The sequence below is a fragment of the Lissotriton helveticus genome, chromosome 5_1 (genome assembly GCF_964261635.1).
Source record: "Lissotriton helveticus chromosome 5_1, aLisHel1.1, whole genome shotgun sequence".
In the NCBI taxonomy this organism is placed as follows: Eukaryota; Metazoa; Chordata; class Amphibia; order Caudata; family Salamandridae; genus Lissotriton; species Lissotriton helveticus.
In genome coordinates this window covers 272,994,745-273,020,762 of record NC_136065.1, presented here as the reverse complement: position 1 = coordinate 273,020,762, position 26,018 = coordinate 272,994,745, and the positions used below count along the sequence as shown (strand labels likewise).

Genomic DNA, 26,018 nt, shown 5'->3' with positions numbered 1-26,018 from the left:
ACAAAGTTAAAGCCATCAGCCACTGAAGAGAAACCACCTGTCCCAGCAAGACCTGTCTGGATTCCAAAGATTGGAGATCTAGTCAGAGAAAAGATCGCGGTGAAGAAGGAATTTGGGCCTTTTTACTGAAAAGCATTACCTGTCTTTGCTGTCAGCGGAACAAGATCAGTAGTACTACCGCCCCTTGCTGGTAAAAAGGAGAACAGAGTTGTATCCATCGACCTGGTAAAATCACAATCATATGGCCAATAATAAGTAGTAGGCCCAGTGGACTCCCAAGAAATAGCAGAAGACCAAATCTTGCTACAATCCAAGAGGTTCAAACTGAGAGACTAATCACATTTGATAAACCTGTAGTGAATAAAAAAGGACTATGCAACAAAGCCATGGACCTTGTGCCTCTTGAAACCCAAATTGCAACAGTTCGTCAATAAATGCCTGTCTACAATGATGTAGCCTTAAACTATGCTAATGAAACAAAGAAAAATGCAAAGACAAATGAAAATCCGGAAGCAATTCCAACAATTGACAGAACTGCATCTGGCTACTTCATCAATTTCAATGACTTTTCTGATGATCCAAGTGAGCATGAAGAAACGCCAGCAACAAAAACTTTCAAAGAAAAAATGACTGAACTTTTTCATCAACTAAAAGAAACATATCTGACTTCACCATGGATTGAATTTTGGATTTTGTTAGGTGTACTTTTCCTCCTACTTTGGCTCATCATGGTTCAATGTTTGGGAAAATTAATTGAAGGAAAATATAGTACAATGGACACAGCAAGTCAGAATATCAACTTGGTCCTAAAGCCTCACACATCCTCACACATCGAAAAAAGAGAACTGTCATCAGTGAACATCACAGACAATCCAATACCCGGTGGGGTAGCATGGGACAAAACGGATTATGAAATCTATGGCCCGATTGAGTTCTTGAAATATCCACATCAATTTAAGGTTTCCTTAAGTGACTTTGTGACACCAAGTACTTTCTCTGATGATTGGGACTTTGAAAATATTAATAATATGATGTCAGATTTAGTTATGTCAGCAAAATGTACAGAACATGATTATTTAAAGGGTTCATCGAACTATGAAGAAATGTACTGTTTTAACCACTATGGTCATTACTATTTGCATAAATCTGCTCAACCTAGAAATGTTTTAACTTATAATCAATGGGAACATTGTCCAACACCGCCAAAAGGCAGCTCGAAAACATTTTATGAGAAATTCACATACTTCTCAGGGTTTAACAACAGTGATCCAGAAACGTTTTATTTTAAAATGTTAAATAAGACAGGAATGAAAACAATGTTGACAAATACTAAATTGATTTATTCTGAAAAGTTTTATGATAAAATGTCTACATTTGGTTTTGAATTTTGGAAAAACAACATTGAAACAAAAACCATCTGGGGTTCAAAAGACTGGCAGGTACAAGGTCTAGAAGCATTATTTAGAGCCTGCATGATCCCAGAACAGATAATATTCCTGAATGACACCATTCAACAGACAACCTGTCTTGGTTTAGCCAAGATAAAAGACTTACATAAACCGTCAATTCCGAAGCCCATACCTGATAGTAATAGCACTACAGATGTGGAGATAGACGTATCCCATATTTTACACCAACACAGAACAAATCCTGATTGGAAAAAATGGTTGATCTGGCCCACAGACACAAATAACTGTCAAGATAGATTCCTGAACAAAACACAGGGGTTCAAACAAAACAGGCCAAACCCAAGATATTCCCAGAGACAACATCCAGGGATAGTTACAACATATAGTGTAGGAAAACTCTACCTTGAATGGCTACAGAAATCCACACTGCCAGAAATTAAGCAACACTTAACTTTACTTAAAGAAGGTGCTGACTTGCGAGATTTCATACTGGGACCTCGCAAACAACGTCAAAAACGTTTCATATACGCTGCTTACAACGAAGCTTGGAAAGTAACGCAAATTGAAATAGCAGAAAAATACGAGAAATTGATCGTATAAATTTGGAAAAATCACTTTCTGTAGTGGACAATGGGTTAACGGCTCTGTCCTCCAGAATTTATTCACTGGACAGTATTGTAACATCTGCTATTGATATAATAGAGCAGGACTTGCTAATGTTACAACATGGTCAGTCCCAATTACGTTCTATTGTACAGCTAGGCTGGACGTTGCAAAACCTGCTATCAGGCTACGTGCCGTGGCGTCTAATCAACAAAACGTCATTATTTTCTATCTTTAACCTTACTGATAAACAAATCAGTTTGGCACAAAAAGGAGCAGACTATACGATTCTGAGCATTGAAAAACTTGAGAGATTACCATTGGCAATGTCAGAGAGACCTGTCATTGAATGGATAATACATGGAACAATTACAATTCCGATAACAACTTTCCAGTTTAAGTATTGCCAAAAATATATACCAGCAGGCCTGTATGAAAGATTGGGTAAAGGATACATCAAATCAACCTGGAAGTTACCTTATACACATAAATGTTATAGTGAAGGGAAAAAAGAGGTATTCCTTAGTGGTAACAATTGTAAAAAATCACTAAGCGGTACACTTCTGTGTCAAGGTATTAACTTCCATGGAGCCTGCGAAGGTTCATCAAACAACCTTTCATGTCACCTGCACGGCACTCCTGCAACACAGATAGAGCCTTTTTTCAGACAGCTTTCCAACGGCAGCTATGTTCTAATAAGTGACCACAGCTGTTGTGGCATGGTGCCAGGAAAAGCCTATCTCGTAACCGTTACATCCAGGGTCATTTGCCTTATGCAAGTATTTTATCCAAACGGCAATCCAGACATGGAGGCTGCAATATGGCCTTCTTTGAATATCTCTTCTATTCGAATTGATACTTTAAGCAGAATGAAGTCTATTCTTTTACAGACAACTGTGCCTTTAACCTCGTCCAAAGAGACGTATGATCTGCAAGTTGCAAGGACAGCGGCAGAGATACATTCCCTATTATCAACAAATTGCCCCGTACATTTCGTGGAAATGTTAGGCCAAATTTTAAACATGTCTGATACCAGTGGCATCGCACATGCATTTAAGACAATTTTTTCGGGACTGTTAGCACCCTTTGAAACAGTTCTGGGCATTTTCCCGAATTTTGTGCATTCTGTATTCGGCGGCCTGCCTCTTCTTTTGGGTCTCGTAGCAGGAATTTTATTTTTGCTCCTTCTGCTTCAATATGGCAAGCCAAGCCACAGACAGAACTCCAGCTACAATGGAAGAAACGATCCTAGCAATACGCTACCGAGACCGAATCACTAGAGTCCTCGGATTAGCCCGGCTAAGAGATCTGAATACAACTTGGTTTCTTTCATTCAGACCAATCTGGCAAGATTGCATCTTACCTGTGCTTCGATGTCTGCTATGCGGAGAAGAATGCGTGTTGGACGTCTGTCTTACACTACCATCAGCAGTACCTATGGATATCGATACTTTACTTGGTTCGGTAACGGCTCATGCAACGTGTTGTCCCCAGCGGCTACCTATTCTGATGACGGCATTCGTTGAGACTTCACCATTACGAATAGGTGGTGGTGAAGTACGAGATGAAAGCAGCACCACACAGGTACAACCTTCTGTGAGCATTGCTGATCCAGACATCGATGATAGCAATGATTCTCACATTTGCACAATTTCAGCTTTTTCGAACTTGGTTGAACTGTCACCTAGTGTTGTAGACCAATTTTTCGCAAGCCTGTCTGATATGATGTTCTCTCCTGACAACGAGAATAACTTTTAAAACAACGAGCACACAGCGTTCCCTGAACTCTGAATTTGGCCTTCAGTTTTTGATAAACAACACTACTGAAAACAATTTGAACTATTTTTCCCCTGAAAACTAAATAATTTTTTTTCCATTTCCAAAATATTTACCTTTTTTTTGGCACATGGTACTGTGCTTAAAGTAGAACTATTCTTAGAGAACAGAACTTCTATTTTTAGAGACTCGAGAGACAATATTTTACCTCAGCCTGTAGCACATGTACAGCATTGTATAAATATGTGATGAAATGGTCTCGACCTTCCTTTCTGTATTTAGAGCCATTTCATAAATGTAATTTTCGCAATTCATTCAGGCGATATTTATATATGCATTATCTGAATGATACAACTGCTTGAAAGATGTACAGTATAATACTCATTTTCGTGTATACACCATACACCATTTCAAATGCAATCTATGTATTTTGGGGTGGGTTGGAAAACACATGCATCGTTATATGTTTAGTATTGCTTAGTATTTAGTAATGAATGACATAATACGTGGAGTGGGTGTTGTGGATCTATCTAGGACCCTAATTAGTTATCCCCGATTCTTGCCCTTATTTGGTTATAACAAAACATACCCTTATAAAGGCATAAGAATCATGTCCATATTTAGCCATAGCCAATGCAGTCCAAATACGGCAAGGCTACTCCCATAGACTCCTAGAAAGCACAATGTGTTCTTTAAACAAACCAAGCCTGCAGCAGCCCAGGAATTCCCCCAGCTTTTGTTTTGATTTGCACAAGAACTCCTGGAGTCCAGAAAGAACTGTTAGTTCTTAGTGACGTCTTATGTCCAACCTTACATCAAACACGGCACCTTTCAAGTATAAATATACCAACGTTGCCTTAAGCAAACACACGGTGGTTTGGAGCAGAGCGCCTATCTACTTGCCCGACGCCCAGCTGATGCGAGTGCTGAAGGAAGCTGACCATCCCATTTGACGCCCTGAGAGAGACGCTGTCTTTTCTCCCGCCGAGAAATCCAGCTACGGTGTTTCCAGTCACCCTTGCGGGTTGCTGGGAGATCGAGTCCTGAGACACGAGATACAAGACCTCCTTCATTCTAAAACCAAGGTACGGAGCTGACTAAAACCTTAAGAGATTTCTTGATTCAGATTCTTGGCAAAAAAACAACTTAACTTAAACTGCAACTTACTTACTCCTTCCTACGTATTAGGCTTAGGTCAGGTACACCGGGGTAGGCGTATATTAGAAGCACCAGTTGAGTACGTTAGTCAATGTTTTTATGTATGTATACATTTTATCCATTTTAAAGTATCACATATGGCTAAGAAACCATATTAATGCTTTTACAGTATTATTTCATAATACTCCTTTTACTGTACGCACTTTACTACATGATAAGTATTGCAACTGTGGCAATTCATTTCTCTTGCATGAGAAAGAAGACTGCTCAATAAATAACAACTTTTATTGAAAACGCTCGTCTCTCTATTTCTCTGCACTCTGGTGAGACTAAGCATGCACGGTTGACTGAGTGAAATAGTTGTCTATTGTTTTCACACGACTCTAGAGATATAGGCCCAGATGTAGGTAATAGCAATTTACCGAATGGTAAATACCGAATTTTACCGATTCGGTATTTACAATTCGGTAATTGCTATGTAGGTAAAGATTTCGGTAAAAATACCGAATCTGTAAGATTCGGTAATTACCGAATCGGTATCTGCCATTGATTCCTATTACCGATTTTACAAGGGGGACAGGGTGTCACTTTGACACCCTGTTGCACCCCTGTTTCGGACTTGTGTGCCATGTGGCACACATACATGCCCTAAGAGCATGTATGTGTGTCACAGGGCACACATGCCTAAGGGCATGTATGTGTGTCACATGGCACAGGTGTACATGCACAGATGTGCATGTACACTGGAATTCGGTATTTACCATGGAATAGTATTCCATGGTAAATAACGATTCGGTAAGGTGTTTTTTGCAATGTTCACCCCGAGTGGGCTGGGTATGCTCAGACGTGAGTCCCAGACTCTCGACACCACTGTAGTCAAGCTATCCAGGCTGATGAAGGCTGATAGCCAGAAACCGGTCCTTGGATGCTTGATTCCGGTCTGGGAAAGACATGGCTTGGTAGTTCGGACTGGACTGTTCCCATGAGGCACAGGGTCAGAGCTGATTTGCATATAGCCAGTGTCTAACCCAGGGTGTTGTGGAGTGCAAAAAAAGATGTATTTAGGCCCAGATCCTTGTACTGGGGTGAATGTATGGCATTGTTCTACATTCTGTCCATCAACTGTGTTTTTTGCAATGTTCACCCCGAGTGGGCTGGGTATGCTCAGACGTGAGTCCCAGGCTCTCCACACCACTGGAGTCAAGCTATCCAGGCTGATGAAGGCTGATAGCCAGAAACCGGTCCTTGGGTGCTTGATTACGGTCTGGGAAAGACATGGCTTGGTAGTTCGGACTGGACTGTTCCCATGAGGCACAGGGTCAGAGCTGATTTGCATATAGCCAGTGTCTAACCCAGGGTGTTGTGGAGTGCAAAAAAAGATGTATTTAGGCCCAGATCCTTGTACTGGGGTGAATGTATGACATTGTTCTACATTCTGTCCATCAACTGTGTTTTTTGCAAGTCAATTTGCCTGCATGAGATAAATCATGCAATAGACAACTTTGCTAATGGTGAGGCCCTTGGCTCTGACAGTCTAACAACTGAATTCTTCATAGAATTCAAGAATGGTCTAGCTTCTCTGCTGTTGAAATTGTATCAGGAGTCCTTTGACACTTTCCTCTACTGCCAGAGAAGCCTTACTCAGTGTGACCCTGAAACCAGGCAAGGACCCCAGAGACAGTGGATCCTATAGACCTCTATCTCTGCTAATTTTGGATAGTAGAATTCTAGCCTGTGACCCGGCCACCAGGCTGAACCCTCCGCTGGTTATTCCTGACTTAGCAGGGTTTGTACTAGGAAGGGTCACATCTAACAACCTGCGCCAGCTATCTGCGCTTATAAAGCAAATCTATCCAAAGGCTGCCGGTGTTTCCCGATGCCGAGAAAGCTTTTGATTAGCTCGAATTGCCCTTTCTGTTAACAGTGCTCTTCAGGAAGAAACTTGGTAACTCATTTTTGCATATAGATCAATCGTCATGTGCTTACCTCACCACTAGTGCTCATTAATGGTTATACCTCTGCTTTATTTGGAGTAGGAGGGGCACTAGGCAGAGTTGCTCTCTTTTTCCATTGCCATAGTTCTCATTATAAACCAACGATATTTGAGTTGTTAATGGCCCAATTGAGAATCTGGGACATATAATCCAAGATGTAATATATTTTGTGGGCTTCTTGGGGTGAATCTGCGGTATTCCCTCTTATAGATGACACTAAGAACCCTACTTCAGAGTTTCCACAGACCTTGAGGGAGGATGCTGTCCATTATCCTTCCATCTGCTTCAGAAGAGACTACTGAAACTGACATCCCACCAATCTTATTGCTCAAGCTATGCCCCTGTGCAGAGTAGAGTATAGTGTCTTAGAGTGGGTTGACATAGAGTACAGTGGGGTAGAACGGAGCAATGCAGACTAGAGTGTAGTGGCGTACAGTGCATTGGCATAGAGTGGCGTAGAGTAAAGTAGTGTAAAGTAGAGTGCAGTGGTGCAGAGAGGAGTGGCGTAGAGTTCAGCAGTAGAGAGCGCAGTGGTGCAGGGTAGAGTGTAGTGGCATAGAATGTAGTGACTTAGAGCGTAGTGACATAGAGTGTAGTGGTATTGACTGGTGTACTGGTGTGGAATGGTGCACTGGTGTGGAGTGGTGCAAAGTAGAGTGGTGCAGAGGTGTAGAGTGCAGTGGCATATAGTACAGTGGCGTACAGTGCAGTGGTGTAGAGTAGAGTGGCATAGAGTGCAGTAGCAGAAAGTGCTTTGTTGCAGAGTAGACTGTAGTAGAGTGCAGTGGAGTATAGCAGAATGGTGTAGGGTGCATTGGCGTGGAGTGCAGTGGCATAGAGTGGTGCAAAGTAGAGGGATATAGAGAGCAGTGGCATAGAGTACAGTAAAATCGATTGGAATAGATTGCAGTCACGTAGAGTACAATCGTGTAGAGTGCAATGGCTTATAGTGCAGTGTCATCAAATGTTGCTGGGTAGAGTATTGTGGCATAGTGTAGTGGTGCAGAGTAGATTGGCGTAGAGTCATTTTGGTTTGGGTAAAGTGGTGTAGAGTGCATTGACATAGAGTACAGTGAGGCATAGTACATTGCAGTGGCAAAGAGTAGAATGGAGCGGCACAGGGTAGAGTGGAGTGGCGTAGAGTAGATTGTTTCAGAGTAGAGTGGAGTGGTGCATGGTAGAGTACAGGGGTGTATAGCAGAGTGGTATAGATTGCAGGGAGGATTAGAGTGGTGTAAAGTGGATTGGGATAGAGTCCACTAGCGTAGAGTAGAGTGGTACAGAGTAGAGTACATTGACGCAGAGTGCAGTGTTGCAGAGGAAAGTGCATAGAGTGGAGTGGTGCACAGTAGAGTGGTTTAGAGTTCAGTGGTGAGGAGTGTATTGGTGCATAGTAGAGTAGTGTAGGGTGGAGTGAATTGGCATTGAGTAGAGTGGTGTAAAGTAGAGAGGTGTAGAGTGAAGTGAGGTAGAGTGGAGAGGTGCAAAGTCGAATGCAGTGACGGTATTTGGTGTGGTGTAGTGTGAAGTGGTGCAGAGTAGACTGCAGTGGTGTGGAGTGGTGCAGAGTAGAGTAGAGTAAAGTGAAGTATGCATGGTGTGTGTATCGTTTTGCCATTACAGACAACAAATCTTCAATTGAAAAGGCCATTTCATTTGCACAGACACAGTTTTACTGATCATATTTGAATATTTGTTTCCCCTACACTTCAGAATTACCAAACATGGGTTTCATTTGTGCTTTTCTAATTCAGATATATTCTGAAATATCTGCAGAGTTTATTTACAGACATTTACATTTTGTGTTAGAAAAGAAATAACATCATACAGTCTTCCTCAAGCATAGCCCCAGTAGTCAGCATGACTGTTACATAAATCCTCTCACTTTAAAGTCAGAGAAAGAAAAGTAAACACCAAGCTTCCTGGAAGACAGGGCCTAACATTTGACCTCTATCTTTAAATGCACAGAAAATGTGACAAAGTAAGAACGAAATGTAAAGGCCTGTTTACAGAAATCGAGCACTGGTGGTAAAATAAGGTATATAGACTTTTGGCAATGTAAGGGACAAACTCAAGCTGGACAGCCTAAAACAAATAGAGCCAGCAAATAGAAAGTAAATGTGAATTTCAAACCACAAAGCCATTGTCTCCAAGATGTTGTTAGCAAATGGTAGACTTCTACCTGAAATGAGGATAGACCAAAGTGTGGCACAGTCCCAAAGCCACATAACAAAGAGCTCATCTAGAAATGTTAGAGGGCAGGCTTCAGGGGGACACAGCCACATTTATGTGTAATAGACCTATGCTAAAATAAACTGGTAGCAAGTCAAATGGTGCCATATTAGAATAGAAATGAGCACATCTCTCACAAGTAATAGGCATAACGTACTCCCGCTTGTAAATATCACAGGTACTGAAAATATGGAATTAAATGACGAACTCTAATGGAAACCCAGTTGTTTTGCAGCGTTATCATTTCAAGAGAAATAAAGAATGGGCAACAGCGGACATTTGCTTTTTCTAAACCTTTGTTTTTGCATTGTAGAAACATTTTCTAAAGAGCTGGGTAAGTGATTGCAACTACATATATTAATTGTTAATTGCATGGTTCTCCTTACTACATTCTCGTTCTTGACTGTTTTTTCCAATCTGAATTTCAGAGTGGAACCACAGTTTCAACTTTAAAGGTAAGCAAAGTGAACTTTAGCAGCCATCTTTATAAGTCTCATGTTCTACATCAGTTTTAAATCATGATTTAATGCATTTAAAATGGAGTGCTACTGAATATTGTTCTGTGTGAAGGCACTCTACGTGGTCTAACCAATACCATTAATTTGTCATCTTTTGGTATAATTATCACAATAAACTATTATGTCCCATTTCAATGCATTAATTTGGTCTGGTAGAAACAGTTTTAACTAACTGTCAGATCTTATAAAATGAATATATAATACTTCATAAAGAGACCAGCAATGTGTCTTCACCCCTTAGCAACCTTCGGCTACTCCTTGCTGTAAGTGATATACACAATATGGACATTTGGTGCTGTAACTGTCAGTCACGATGTATGGTAGTTTTCTTCTTTACTGAAGGAGTCTTCCAGGAAAGGTAGCCATCCCAACCAATGGGGTGGATGGTTATGTAGTGAATCAAGAGGGACTGAGCTGTCTACTCTTTCCTTGTTTTATTTGTGTGACCTGCATGGCCAGGAGAGTAAACAGAGGTGGAGCTCCTTAAAGCTGCAGCTCTTCCCTGTGCATGTGATTGCATCAGTCCCCTCCAGAATTTGGGGGAAGTGGCCTTCTAGAGCCAGTTTCTTTTATATCCTTTGAACTTTGAAAGGAGCATTGAGGTACAAGCTCAATGAAGAAGCATGGTATGCCCTAGGACTCTGTGTTTCTCTGTGTATTCTAGTTTGTGGTGGGACACGGGGGAAGAGTATGCCACACACTAATAATGTATCTGTCTTAGATATTAAGCCTATTAAACGAGAGAGGATGCTCACTACATTGCAGAATTACAATATGGATTTTTTTTTACATCAAACTAACTAAACCTGGAGTGATGACTTCTGGTGCAAAACATCTAAATGTGCATGCCACATGGAAAGGACTAGAATTGAACTAACTTCAGCCTATACATAATAAGGGTTATCTGTGAATATAAACATAATTGGCAGCATGATTTGCAATCAGAAAAACAATGACTTAAGGGAGAAGTTTATGGCCAAAGGATGATTAACCAACATTTAATGGTCAGCATTAACACCATTGCTTACAGCTCTGACTGACACAGTGATTCTGTAAGGGATGTATAGCTCAGTTGAACCTTGGGGTAGTATCAATCATCACCTAGATGTCATTGGATGTAACAACATGGCATTATTCTGAATATACAAATACCATGCCTTTACACTTAATTCTGTTAGAATTAGGCTTAACATTGATAACGACATTAGACGTTATATTCAAGAAATGCAGAAAAGCTGACTCTAATTGGCTTAAAAAACATTGACCCGGTTAGTGATTTTTGAACGACTAGTTTTTATTACAAAATCCCCCTTTAACGTGCATTGTAACTATTCTTGAGCAATATAATGCAGCAACCTGGGATCATTATAAAGCAACAAGATAGCTGAAAAACAACATGATTGTAAAGAAGTAACATGACTTGTTATCCTTAGGTTTGAAAGCTATTGCATACAAGACACTTCTGGTCACACTTCTAAGACATGTACTAAAGGTATTGTTGGTACAGATAAAGGTGGGGTCTCAAGTTGTTCTAACAATTGCTTTTTAAGTTATGGTGCCTTTTAAGTCTGCCCTAGCAAACCTTAGTGGGTTAGCTTGGGGTTGGGGATGCTTGACCATAATAAATATCCAGTGGCCTATTTCCCTGCTTAGGTAGGAAATTGAAATCCATTGACAGAACAAACAGTAGTAGTAGTAGTAACTTTATTCGGTAGCCAAGTTCCATCAAAGTATACACACATATAACATTACAATACAATAGATACATCGGAGTACTTTTTAAAATATCGTCCAGCACAGTTCAATTTCCCTGTTTTTTTGCAGTAAATAGAGGCTATTCAAAATTCTTTCTCTTCCATTATTAATAGCACATAAAAACAGAAGCTGTGGACAGGCGTGGCTATGTGCAAATAGTGCAAAACACTTTAAAACATATAAAATTACCTTTCTACGTTATATATAAAATACATACAGTTGACACAATTAAGATCAGACAATAATTAAAAAAGAATTAATCTAAGCACTAGAAATCAAATTCAGCAATCTACTGTGTTTGTACCAGAGTGCCTGTAAAAATGTGCTCGTAGCACAAACGATAACAGGAGTATATATTAGTAAATACAAGTAGACAGCAGAGTTGCTTGTTATTTTACTTATTTTTATTTTAAAGGTTTTATATAGCGCTGGCTAGACCCAGAGGTATTGGAGCGCTTTATATGAGTATTAGATCATAGTTACAGGTTACATCATTACAAAGGTTACACAGTTATTAGAACATGGCAACATATTTACTTTTAAGGTCGAGATAAACAATAAGCACAAATACGAAGGGGAAAAGCAGGCAAGGAGAGAGATTCAGGGGAGGGGGAGGAGCAGGGGAAGTAGACAGATAATGAAGGCGGGAAAGAGGAGGGAAGGGTGAGAGATACAGCATGGAAAGAGGAGGGGAAGGACGATGGGGACATTATTTTATGTTTGTTCCTTTTGCGCAGGAGAGCCACAGCCATTACTTGTTTGCCCCCTTGTGGTGCGCAGGCCTGTGGCTTTTTCAAAGCCTATGGTTGGTTCAAGAAATCTGGATGTGTGGTCAAGGGCAACATCTTCACTATCATCAAATTAATTTGAGTGTCCACTAAGTTTCAGTGTGCCATGGGGAAGAATTCTAAGCTTTTCTTAATGATCTTTGGCTGATGGTTTGGCAAATTGGTGTTCAACAAATTGACAAGTAGTTGGTTACTTGTGTCTGTTCTTAGTTAAGTATGACTTACAATTACTATTGTTACTATAGCGTGTAAAGCTACCTTCCAATTCAAAAAAATCATTTTCACGCTTTTAAAACGCTTTACTGAAACAGAGTAAATCTCCTTTGGAAGGAAAGGGCGACTGAGTGTTCATATGAGGGTATTCACAAGCTTCTTTCTGACCCTTTGGTGCCCTGGATATGGTTGGAGATTTATTCCCAAAACAGGCAATCATAGCCACTCCGGGGATGGTGCAAAATTGAAGAAACTCCAAATTGAGAGGGATTTTGGGTAAGATGTTTCTACAAGGGTAGTATGTATTTTATTTACTGCTCTCTTAATTGCTGCAAAATGCTTATAGAGCAGTATACCATTATACAAACCCTTTCTCATTTCTACAATGTTTATGCCAGATATCTTCAACAAAAAAGGAAGATATTTCTTGAGAATAGGCTAAAAATAATTACTGATAGAAAGAAGTATTTTTTTGTGACAATTCAAAAGAGGACAATGATCGTAGCAATGATTTCATTAATGCAGGGTGCTACCAACCATGTAGGTTATATGATAGTGTAATATATCTTAGACGTAACAAAGCTTTTTCAGAACTGTAAACAATAAAATGACTCAAATGTCATATCTTGCTGAGAAATTCTGAATGTGTAATGCATTAATGGAATGTTCATGTGACAACCTATTGAATAGTGGCATGTTACATATCATGTTGAATATGGTTTCATATATAGACGTTAAACTAAATAATATTGAAAGGAGACAGTACAGAATGGCATTTGCAGGCAGCCTCAAGATAGCTAAGACCATGGGAGCAGGGTAAAAAGGGAGACTGTTATAGAATGATGTGTTATTAATGAAAGAGAAGTTACATTTATAAATTATCACTGACAAATAGTCTGGTTCTAATGTGTGTTTTTCTTAATGCAGAAATAGTGGCTGCAGAGCTAGGTAAGTGTTATAGTCAATTAAATCTTGTATGAAATTACTCGTTTATGTTCCAGCTAATACTTTCCTAACTGTCCTTTTTTCTGCTTGCTTTTAGACTGGAGGCAAGTGCAAAGATTTTCAAGTAAGTGTAACTCAATTTTTATTAGCGTCTAAAAACATTAACACTGAGCCATCTATGTGCCCAACTCTCTAGACCATTATTTGTTGCCTTAAAGTAATGTACATGGAATATTCTGAAGGTGAGTGCATGTTTTCCTTTGATTGTGACATATGCGTTGGACTCAGCTCCGCGTTCTGAGGCTGTATAAAATAACAGATGGTAGAAACAATAGTACATGATCACGGTGTTAGTCAGGCATTCTAACTGACCAATTGTGACTTTTCACCTAGGAATGGGAACTAATGTAGTTTCCAACCATGAAAACCTCATGCAAGTTATTCCACTTTCCAAACTGTTTCTTCCCACAAATTTCTCCAGGCAATACCCATGATCAATAATGTCAGAAACTGGGTCCCAGTAACAAGAGACAATAAGATAAGAGGATTTTCTAAAGCATACACGGAGCTGCTGTGTAGTTCAGACCTCCAAGATTGTGCAAGAAAATTACTTCTTGATCAACTGTCTGAACTAGGTATCATTGGCAAAGTAAAATTCTCAAGTGATATAAATTAGAATCAAAATCAGACCACAAATGTACTTTCTGTTCAGTGGTAAAGCAGATGTTCGAGTCAGTAGCTTTAGGATAGTGTGAACAGGTGACCAACAATGTGGAGTAGAAAACAGGTACAGTAGCCACTTCATCAAGAGCAGTTTTAACCCGGCCAGATGTCACTTTGTTGGTGTGTACACAGCTCAGCACACATGAAAAGAGGTCGTTTACTCTCAGCAGACCTAAGGTTATAAAGATCGGACGTGCTACAATAACTCTGGTGAAAGACAGACGCTGTGCACCTGTGGTAATGTGACTCAAGTTTCTGATGTTGTAAAGGAAGTTTATTCCCATTGGGAGCTACTGTGGTGTGGAGGATGAACGCACAGGAGCTCCTACACGTACAACACAGTTTGCCTCTCCTCTACATTCACAACATTATTAGTGTACCTAACATCATAGTGTTCCATCTCAGAATGTTTACTGCAGCTTGTTCCTGCTTCACAGAACAAGTTAAGAGTGCACAAAAACACCAATAGAGGAAACAACATCACCACCACCTAGACCACAAAAAAGTACAGAGCACATGACACCTAAAAAATATGCGAGACCAAATAGGATATACAAAAATGGACAAACAAATAACCAAACATAAGTAAAAGAAGCAGCCTGATTCGCTTTAACAGTAAAATAAGATACATTGTGCACTATCAGGTGCAAAACCTACTTGGTTTAATAGTAGTTCTAGTACTTTTACGTTGTCTGACATCAACATTGGATGAGTTATAAGCATTTATACCACCATTCCTCTTCCAGGAACCTGAGCATTGATCAACAACTTTTTCCCCACCATCCACAGGTTGATGTATTGTCTTGTGCTACATCTCAGTAGAAATATGTCCATCACAGTCACCATTCCCTGGCATCTCCTTTGCATCCTTAATAACGTTTGCCAGATTCCACCTTTGATCATCACTAACTTTAATGGCATTCCCACAATTTTCCACTCTGAACGGTTTGCTAAATGTATTATTTTCTTTCTGGACAGAAACAGATGATTTTATATGAACCAAATCACCAATCTTAACCAGAAACACTTTGGCACCATTCCAACTGGTATACCATATTTTTTGTTTTTCTTGAACAACTTGTACATTTCTTTTTACTATTTCCATGAACCATTCCACATTAGGCTCATTTTTCATCCACGCAGGTCAGATACTAGTATTTGGCTTCCTCCTCCACATGAGTTCAAATGGAGAGGTTTGGGTAGTGGCATTGGGTGTGGTCGTATAAAACCATAGCATATTGTGTACTGCTTTTTTATCACATCAACATTAGAGCATTTAGCCCATCTGATGCATTCTCCGACACCCTGTTTTTCCTCCCTACAAGTCCATTTGTCTAAAGGTAATACAAATAACTCTTTAGATGCTTGATCCCACACTCCTGAAGAAAACTCTCCATTTCCTTGCACACAAATTGAGTGCCAGTATCAGATACAATGTATTCAGGAAATCCTTCCATTACAAAAATGTAACTAAGAAATGTAACAATAGTGCTAGCGTTGGGATCTCAGACCATTTTTAATTCTTGCCACTTTGAACAGTAGTCAACTAGACCACTTTAAATCTGGACCAACCTGATAAGAATCATATGGGGCCAGATGTAAGTATCCAAATACCGATCGGTAACGGCCAAAAATACCGATTTTCAGCCGCTACCGACCGGCATTTGGATACTGAGATGTAGGGCATCTCAAAATACAGATTCGGTAATTTTACCGAATCTGTAATTTTACCAAATCGGTAAATTTACCGATTCGGTAAAATTACCGAATCGGTAAAATTACCGAATCTGTATTTTGAGATGTAGGTGGCACTGTAAACAGTGCCACAGGGCTTTAAGGATTCGTTATTTACCACCAACTATTAGTTGGTGGTAGATTAACGAATACCTGTGTATATGCAAATCTGTAGATGTACAACTGTGCCCTTAGGGCATGTATGTGTGCCACATGGCACACAAGCACTAATCAGGGGTGCAACAGGGTGTCAAAGTGACACCCCGCCACCCTTGAATTATTCAGTAAATACCGATTCGGTAATTGACATTCATTCCTATGGACCTCCAGGCCCATAGGAATCAATGGCAAATACCGAATCGGTAAATACAGATTCGGTAATTACCGAATCTTACCGATTCGGTAAAAAATACCGAATTATTACCTACATCTAATTTACCGATTCTAAAATACTGAATCTGTAAAATTCGGTATTTTAGAATCGGTAAAAAAGATTTACCTACATCTAGCCCATGGTCTCTTAATATCCATGGTCCCTCGGGACACTTATTGGGCATAAGAGAAGAAGTGGACACTTTAAGGCTCTTGTCTACAGCTTTGTAAATTACACAATTTTAAACCACTTAAATGATTCTTGAATCTGTCTCTTGGTAAGAGATGCCCGAAAATGACCCACATGCGCATTAGCAATAATTTTTTTTTCCTGGCATATGGAGGTATTACCCTATCAGATCATAAAACTAAATCATCCTCAACAGATATTTCATCACTCAATTTACAAAAATCTCTGTTATAAAGGTGATAGATCCTTCTTCCTGGGCCAACCACTCTTGACTAGGTCTACGATTTGCTACAATACTTGGGGGCAGATTTACAAGGACTGATGCATCTCTGCATATCAGCAGAGATGAACCAGTTAATTTGTGTCATGCAAAAAAACCTTTGCGCCACCATGGATGCATTGCATTTACAATGCGGTGCCCCGTGGCCAAAGGATTGACAGATGTGTGACGCATCTGTTGGCGTAAAGGCAACGCATTGCTGGAGTCGTGTCGCACGCATGACGCAACTCCAGCAATGCTCAGGAATGCCTATTCCTTTTATGCTACATCCCTTCTTACGCCTGCTTCAAGCAGACATAAGGTTTTGACGCAGTGGCGTCACAGAAGTGACGCAGTGAAACTTGCGTCACTTTTATATGAGGCTTTCGTTACATCGGAACGCCCACCCTGCATACAGTATACCTGACGCAGGTATAATTTAGCGCAGGGCTTTACAACGTGATGCATCTCACTAGATGCGTTACGTTGTAAATGTGTCGCAACATGGCACATTGTTTACGATGCCGCTACGTCACAAAAGTGAAGCAACGACCGCGTAAAAGTGTTGCAAGCGGCTTTTAAATCTGCCCCTTGGTCTCCTGACATGGCTTCCTTACATTCTTCCTCCAAACAAACCTTTAATACAGGAATTTCAAGCAACTCCACCAGGCAATCCTCAAAATCTTCATCCAACAAATCAGACAGTTTCACATCCCCTTCACATTCCTCTTCTCTTTTGCAAACGGGAAAGAAAATCTGCTTTACTAATCCTTCCCCCAGAAATATGAGTGATCTCAAATTTGTATTGCATCAGTTTGGAGTATAGTCTTAATATACGTGGAGATCAAGTTTTGCTGTCTCCACCACTCAAAATATTTACCAAATGTTTATGATCTGTTTGTAGCTTGAAACGCCCTCCCCACATGTAGGTGTAGAATTTCCCAATTGCCCAGCAACATGCAAGCAACTCTCTCTCGATCACAGTTTATTGCAATTCAGCCCCCTAAGAACCCTGGAAGCAAAATCTATAGTGACTTCCTTGTTTTAATCAACCTGTGTTAGCGTGACACCAAGACCAACCTGGCTGGCATCAACAGTGATACAACAATACAACCTTGAGTCATAAGGTTTAAGAGCCGCACTTTGACTCAATAGCAACTTAATCTGTTGTAAAGCCATATCACACTTCTCACTCCACACACATTAAGTGCCTTTCTTATGAAAATCATTAATGGGACTTAATTTGATCGCAAAATTAGGAATGAAACTCAAATAAAACTTGCATACACCTAAAAATGATTTGACAACTGCTTTGTCAGAGGGAGGTAGAGCACCAACTCTGGATTCAACTAACCCCTGTCTAAGACTCAGGTCATCTGTAGAGAAAACATGTCCCAATTAATTCACCTTCATACAGAGAAATTAACATTTTTGGTTTTTTTAAACCACTCCTTTGTTTACAAAAATAAGCAAAACGTGTTCCAGAATGACATTGTGTTCACCACCATTTTTTGCTTAGACTACCACATCATCCTAGAAAACCAAGACCCCTTCTACATACTTCAAAAGATTGTACATGACTCTTTGAAACACAGAGGCCGCAGAGACCAGACAAAACGGTATCCTTCGATATTGGAAAGTGCCAATGTGGGAAATAAACACTGTCAAGTATAATTCTACTTCATGTTACGCACTAGCTAGATCAAGTTTTGAAAAAATAGTGGCACCTTCAGTACACACAAATAAATCAGAAATGTTGGGTAAAGGATGGGAATCCACCTAAATTTCTTTATTAAGTGATCTAAGATCCCCACAAACATGCAATTGTCCACACATCTTTCGTACAACCCCCATAGAAGAAAGCCAAAGAGATGATTCAGCTGGATTTATGATAAATGCAAAACATGTAATTATGGAGTCAACACTACAGAAGTGCCTCTACCATTTTCTGAAAAAAAGTGGAAGATCATGAAACCTCTGAATTGCAGGAGTGAATTTGCAATCCATGCTTTAAGATGCAGTTGTATGAAGCTCTCTATAGGTAGCACTATTCTACGTGTGCATCTACGCATCCTAAAGCATATCAGAGCCATTAAGAATAAAGATCAAACCTATCCAGTGGCAGGCATTTCGAAGGTACACATGCCAGCAAGATAGAGGATCTAGACTATTTTGTGCTGGACCAGATGCCAATTAGGTTGAGGTGTGGAAATAGAAAGAAATGTCAGAGACAGCTTGAATCCAGATACATCTTGAGGTTTAACTCCAAGATCCCCAATAGCCTCAACGCTGAAGAAGATTTACATGTCCACTTATGAGCTATATTAACAAATTAATTAATAGACGTTATTCAATCAGCCTGTTTTTAATTTAAAACTATGGAATTTTACTGTGTTATTTTAGTGGGGTTTCACATTAAGCAATTGCATGGCACTTTACAATACAATAACCACTGTCTGAGCAACATTAACTGGATACACCCAACAACAGTAGATTATTTAGATATATGTCAGTTCAAGAAAAAATGTTGGAATAGTTGGCCAATGGACAATGGGCACATTCCCAGAATTGAGTCTTAAATACAAAAGAAAAAGGTTTTTTTGCACATTACATTATGAGATAAAAATTCTTATAACCATTTCAAATGAAATTATTGGAAATAGGTTATAAGGGTAGAATTGTAATATTGGAATTCTATAATAATTATATAATTATCAATAGACAATGTAATTTTTTCAATTGGAGTATGCACTTTACAATCGAATATTGTAATTAAAGTGTGGAATGCTAAAGAGTATGGGTTTACCATTGTAAGTTGAGAACCATATGTTTAGAAAGCCAGACGATTGGTTAAAGATTTGCACATGTCACTTTAAAATTGAAAACAAAAAATTGTGAATGTCATTTTATTAATTTTATGTTGCACTGTCACTTTAAGAATTTTGAAACCTTGCTGCTAGTATAAAAAGAAACAAAATGGCAACTTGTATGGTTTTGAAAGAGAAAGCGGAGGCGGTCAATATGCCTTTCCTGTAGACACAATAAAGTCTTTCATTGTGAGCCCGAGCATGTTGGAGCCTGTTTTTATGTGACAGCAGGCACGTTGAAGATGTATATATATATATATATATATATATATATATATATATATATATATTGCGCGCTCAATATCTTCGTTATTTCTAAGAAGAAAACCGCACTCAGGGGAGAGCTTTACAACAGGCTTCTTTATTTTCAAGCGAACAAACGCGTTTCGGCTTCAAGCCTTCGTCGGTGTTCATGACACCACTGACGTGACAGACTAATAAAGTTTCTTAGTCTAGTGGCAATCAAAAAGGGAACATGGCACAAAGAGCATTAAGGCAAGACATTGACCAAGATAGGGAAGAAAGTCCCTTTAAACCATCTTCTGTCTTTTTCCCCCAGATGCCCTGTGATGCGATTGATATCTTCACTGAGGCCATGACTAATGACCTATTGAAATTTAGGAAGAACAGTTACCACCGTATGAAAAATTGAGAAAACATCACAACTGCTCAGAGGTTAGCACTACAAGATCTAATGAATGATGCTACAATAATTGTGAAACCTTTAGATAAAGGTGGTAACGTGGTCCTACTCACAAGAGACTATTATAAAGACGAGGCGATCCACCAATTATCGGATAGAAAGTACTATGAACAGACCACCAACGAAGTGTACAGGCAAAGTGTGAAATTGTATGACAATCTAGTACAAAAATGGTATGATATATCCATGCTTGGGAGTGATGAACATTTATTTTTGCGAAGTGGCAATCCAACAATTCCAACTTTCTACCATCTTCCTAAACTTCATAAGAACCATCAATATCCACCTGGCAGACCGATCGTCTCCTCAGTGAACAGTCTGACCAAACACATATCTAGGTTTGTTGACAATTTTTTGTTCCCCTTTGTTGTGCAAGTTGAATCTTATACTAAAGACACTAAGGACTTTTTGAAGAAGATTACTAACATCACTTGGATCACCCACTACTTGTTAATAGTGCTGGACATTACAAGCTTGTATACAAGTATAGAACATGAGCATGGCTTGATTGCAGTCCGACACTATTTAGACAACGTCAACTAAGGTATGCACAACACAATATGATGTTAATGGAATTTGTTGAATTTTGTCTCTCGAATAATATATTCCTGTTTGAGGACCAATTTTTCAGACAGATGTCGGGGACGGCAATGGGCACCTGCTTTGCCCCCAGCTATGCAAACTTGTTCGTTGGCTGGTAGGAGGAGCAGGTGCCCAGATGCTGCGAAGTGGGACAAGACAGTGGGAAGGTCATACAGTGGCAGCGGTATATCGACGATTTGTTCATTGTGTGGCGGGGATCAATGGAGACAGCTCTTAGATATATTGATGACCTTAATAACAACAACTACAACTTGCACTTCTCGGGTACCATTAGTCCAGTGGCAGTGGACTATTTGGATCTGAGGGTGTTTGTTGATAGTGGCCAACTCCACACTGCACTTTTCCGGAAACCAACCGCTGGTAACTCTATTCTTTTTGCCAGCTGTAATCATCCACCGAAATTAATCAACAGTATACCCTACGGTGAGCTGTTGAGGCTTAGTAGAAATAGTTCTAGAGAACGAGATTTTGAAGAAGCTGCCTCAGATTGTGTAGAGAGATTCAGTCTGCGAGGCTATGAGAGAGTTGCTTTGGATCAGACACTTAAAAGGGTCAGAAAGATCCCAAGGGAGACACTTTTGGTAGACAAACCTGAAAAGAAGGAGGATACTGACAATGAAGGAAAATTTCGGATGATTACTCCGTACTCTTCCGAGGCTAATTATTTGAAAAGAATGCTAAGAAAGAACTGGCATATTCTCCTAACTGACAATGTAATTAAGGAGGACATACCCTAATACCCACAAGTCACTTTTAGTAAAGCCAGGTCCCTAAAGGACATGTTGGTTAAAAGTCATCTTGAGAAACCCTTGGCTAGATTGAACACTTTAAAAGAATTGAAAGGATTTTTTCCATGCAGTAGGTGTAAAGCCTGTGCTGCCAGCAAAAGGGTCCTTACTTACACCATCCTCGATACAGGGAGAACAGTGGAAATCAAGAAATTCATGACCTGCAGTGATCCAGCGTTCTCACCAAAATTTTGCATAAATGACTCTATCTACTATCACTAAATTTACCATACAACACTAGGCCCATATCAACAAAAGAGCGACTGAATCATGAGGCAATAGGATCTATATATGTTGTTTTAAACTATCCACAATAATCGAGACCAGCTTGTCATTTAGAAAGTTTATTTAAACATATTTAGAAAAACTCAGGTTTTGGAATTTTATTAAACAAGCATTAGAAAATGTCATAAAGAGAGATTTATTCAGAATTAATAAAGAGAGCATAATACAAGAATTATTATTCATTAGCAGAAATAAGTAAAATTAAGCATTTCCAAACCCTAACTATCTCTCTGTCTCTACCCTCATCACCTAGAAATAAGGGGGCCGATTCCGATCCGGTAAAATGCGCTCCGAATCGTCGTACGGAGAGTTTTTTCCCCATACGAATCGTACCCGTAGACGTCCCGTACGTACGACGAAGTACGATCCGTACCAGGTGCCAAACTCCGTACGAGTCGTACAGGACTCCGTACGACTCAAATCTCTGTACGAGTCTCACTCGGAACCGGCTGTACGCGACATCACTACGGTTCGCGGCTGGTTTTTACGACCCAGCAAGTACGATTCGTGTCGGGTACGCGCCGTACGACCCCTTTCCTACGGGAGCCGAAAACAGTCGTAAACGCAGAGTTCGCGCCGAAAAAGGTACGGAACGCCCCCCCCGGGTACGGCACGTACCCCCCATGATCGCAGGGGTACGCGCCGTACCCCTGTGATCATGCGGGGTACGTGCCGTACACCCAGTGTACATGGGGTACGCACCGTACCCCATGTACGGTGGGTGTACGGCACGTACCCCATGTACGCTGGGTGTACGGCATGTATCCCGCATGATCACAGGGGTACGGCGCGTACCCCTGCGATCATGGGGGGTACGCGCCGTACGGTGTGTAGGTGATCGTGCGCTTTTCCGTACGAATCGACGTGTACCGTACGAATCGCGTCCGGGTCGGCCGATCGGGATCGGAATCGTCCGGTCGTATGGCGTCCGTACGAGTCGTACGGAAACGGCTCCGGATACGATTCGTACGGACGGGGATTTTACCGGAACGGAATCGGCCCCAAAGTATTTAATAAAAAGCTCCTTTCCTTACATATGTTGTCCATCAGCATAACACGTCCCTCAGGAATCTCGAGCGCAAGCCAAATGTCAGCTGTTTGAGCTGATTCTTATACCCTAAAATAAGCTGAGCTAACTATTTTTCACATTCCAGCAGATGAATACTAGCTCTCCATTGGCTGAGACACCTCATGCCACAGTAAAATATGACATCTTCTTCCTCATGACCGGGTTATTCACTAGTCCATTGTTCATACACGAAGTCTTGGCAGCACTTCCTCAGGCTGTTACATTTTGTAGCGAAAGAAGTTCAAGCAATGCAAAATCTATCACATCTCTTCCTTCCAACCTTGAGCCTGTTCGTTCTGAGCTCCCGTGGCACGTTTACAAACCTCTCCACAGAGTCCCTTTTAGCAGTTCTTTCCAAAAGCTTTCAAAATAAAAGCTCATAGGCTTTTCATCTCTTTCAGAATTATTTTCTCTTGTGGCATTTTCATCAACAGGCCTCTTTTCAGAAAGCGTCATTTTTCTGCGCCACCTTTTTCTTGCGTCACTTTTTTAAAAGTGCACTATTTTTCTGCAGCGATCTCTAAGCTTCATTTGTAAAACTATTATATAAACAAACATAAAACAGTAATTAATGCAAGAAATACAGTTCGTTCTGTTGCCACCCACCATTGCTAATGATTAACCCATTAGTCTAAATTACCTAGCTGAAGCAAACAAATAAAGCAGCATTTATATCTACCATTCTTCACTTAGTCCAGCAGGATTCTTTATGCACCTGTAAATTTAAAAAGACACCACATAGACAAAAGCATACATAAAATAGGCACATGCAATTAATTGAACTGCCGCAATTAATAAGACAATAGACAAACAAACAAGGTTAGTTAATTATTTTTAAAACGTACTTGCTGCAACATAGAGCACATAATGTTAAACCCTTATGTTGGTGTGTGCAACTTTTATTCTAGGTTGGTTTATTAACATACATGCAAACATTAGTTTTATTAAACATTATGGAAGTTTGACTTTGCGAGCTGAAATAAATATATTTCTAAATCTCGCTCCATCAACTCCCTCATCTGGTGATTTTAAAATCACCAAACCACACCAAAAAATTTTGCAAAAATTTTATCTAAGATGAACATGATTCGATTTCGCCTGTGTTAGTATTTCTAAAGACTTGTCTCATCAGTTTGCCTACAACTCTCATATTGAGTTTTAAGAAACTCCTCCAGTTCTATCCCTCTCTCTTATGCCTTTCTCATTTTGTAAATTCTCTTCTTTTCCTCAAGTGAAAATGACAACTAAAACTAACTAAAGTAGAATTATTAGGAGCATACATATCAGAGACATCTTACAACATCCCTTAAAGATTGAGCATCTTGAGCTGTTATTTACAAAAACATGAAAGTAATTTCATTAAGCTTGCAAGGAAAAATAAAACAAAAATTTTAAAAATTTTGTCAAAATTTTCAAAAAATTTCCAACACCCCCCTTTTTCAAATGAAATTTTTTTTTATATATACCCTTAACCCTTCTTTTTCTTCGACCTTGCGTCACAAGTTATTTTCCAGCTAACACAATTTCTTCGACCTTGTGTCACCTAACACATTTTCTTCGGCCTAATGCCAAAAACAGGAAACCCAAAATTTTAACAGGTATGTACTTCAATCATTGTCACTATTGTCTTCAATCTCTTTCTGACAGCTACTATTTACCTCCATTACAAGTATCACTTCTATTTTCTTTCCTGTTTCACTTTTCTTTTCAGAATCTTTTGACTTGATATTTCATCAAACTTTTCTTTTGATCTGTGTACCAATTTGAATTTTAGGCCTTCATTTTCTCCTGGCCAGTTATCACTTTTTCTTGGTAATTTCTTCTTTGACTCCGTCACATTATATTCTGCTCTCCAAGCTCTTTTTCTCAATTTTCTTATTTTAGAATCTTCATCACTCTCATCAGTTTCACTGTCAGAAATGTGAACTTTAGACTCAGGTACTTCTTTACTCGGCAGCTTCACTCCGTTAGGAACATCTTCTTTGTAGCTGGTACTTGGCAATTCATCTTCTTCTTCTTTTTCAATTACCTTCAGCTTCCCAGTTTCAGAATTCCTGTTCCTGCTTTCAGAGCTTCTTTTCTGCTTTTCAATACTCTCCTGGTCTTCAATCATAACTTGATCAGACTCGTCTTCTGCTTCTTTGTCTAACAGATCTTCATCATTTTCTGAATCTTCAGTCACAACTTTCAAGTCTTCTTCATTCAAGGCTTGTTTTCTATTCATATTCTCCAGATGTCGACCAACCTGTCGATCTTCAAGATCTGGATTTCTTTCAGGCTCTTCTTCAGAATCTGAATCAGCAATGATGACACTATCCTCATCAGGATTTTCAGGTGTAAGTACACGAAAAGTATGGCCAGTGTTAATCCATCTCTTCAGTCTTTTGCACTTCACTGCATTTGTTGTGACAAGACTAACTGGCCTCCCTTTCTGCCAACTTGGCACTAAACAATTTCTTTTTAGACTAACCTTTTTCCTGATCCTTTCACCTGGTAACAGATCATGTGCTTTCTCTTTTTCTCTTGTTTGCACTTCAGTTCCATTTTGATTAGACACAGAAGTCACTACATCTGATAAATTCCTGTAGTACTCCAAATTGATGCTATCATTAATAGTCATCATTCTTTTCACTGGTATGAATGCCTGACTCATGATCTTGCCCATCATAATATCACGTGGGCTTAAACGTGTCTTTTTATCAGTAGTACTTCTCAGAAACATCACAACAAGTGGAAGGACATCTGTCCACTTTATACCTGTAGCTAGGTACAATTTTACATCTCTGTTCCTTATAGTACCATTCTCTTGCTCCACAACATCTGAAATTTCTGGTCTATCTGTACAATGGAGCAGTCTGTTTTCAATATGTCTTCTGCCATCTGATAACTTTGCAACAGTAATTTCATCATTATGTCGCGTAAGAAATGCTTCCACCCATCTTGTAAACAAACAGATAATCACAAAAACGTAGCACAGTTTGTTATGCAGTGCCATCTCAATAAAATCCATATGTAATCTGGTGAATGAACCACT

General features: G+C 39.7%; 1 protein-coding gene across 1 annotated transcript in view; it reads left to right on the top strand.

The window, feature by feature from the left end:
* The window catches only part of LOC144753103 (zinc finger protein RFP-like), a 136,578-nt gene that overhangs the window by 57,865 nt on the left and 52,695 nt on the right, over nt 1–26,018 (top strand). The window contains exons 5-8 of the mRNA XM_078640892.1: nt 9,486–9,506; nt 9,601–9,627; nt 13,374–13,394; nt 13,489–13,515. Of these exons, the coding sequence (XP_078497018.1) occupies nt 9,486–9,506; nt 9,601–9,627; nt 13,374–13,394; nt 13,489–13,515 (96 nt within the window). The remainder of the gene's footprint in view (nt 1–9,485; nt 9,507–9,600; nt 9,628–13,373; nt 13,395–13,488; nt 13,516–26,018) is intronic.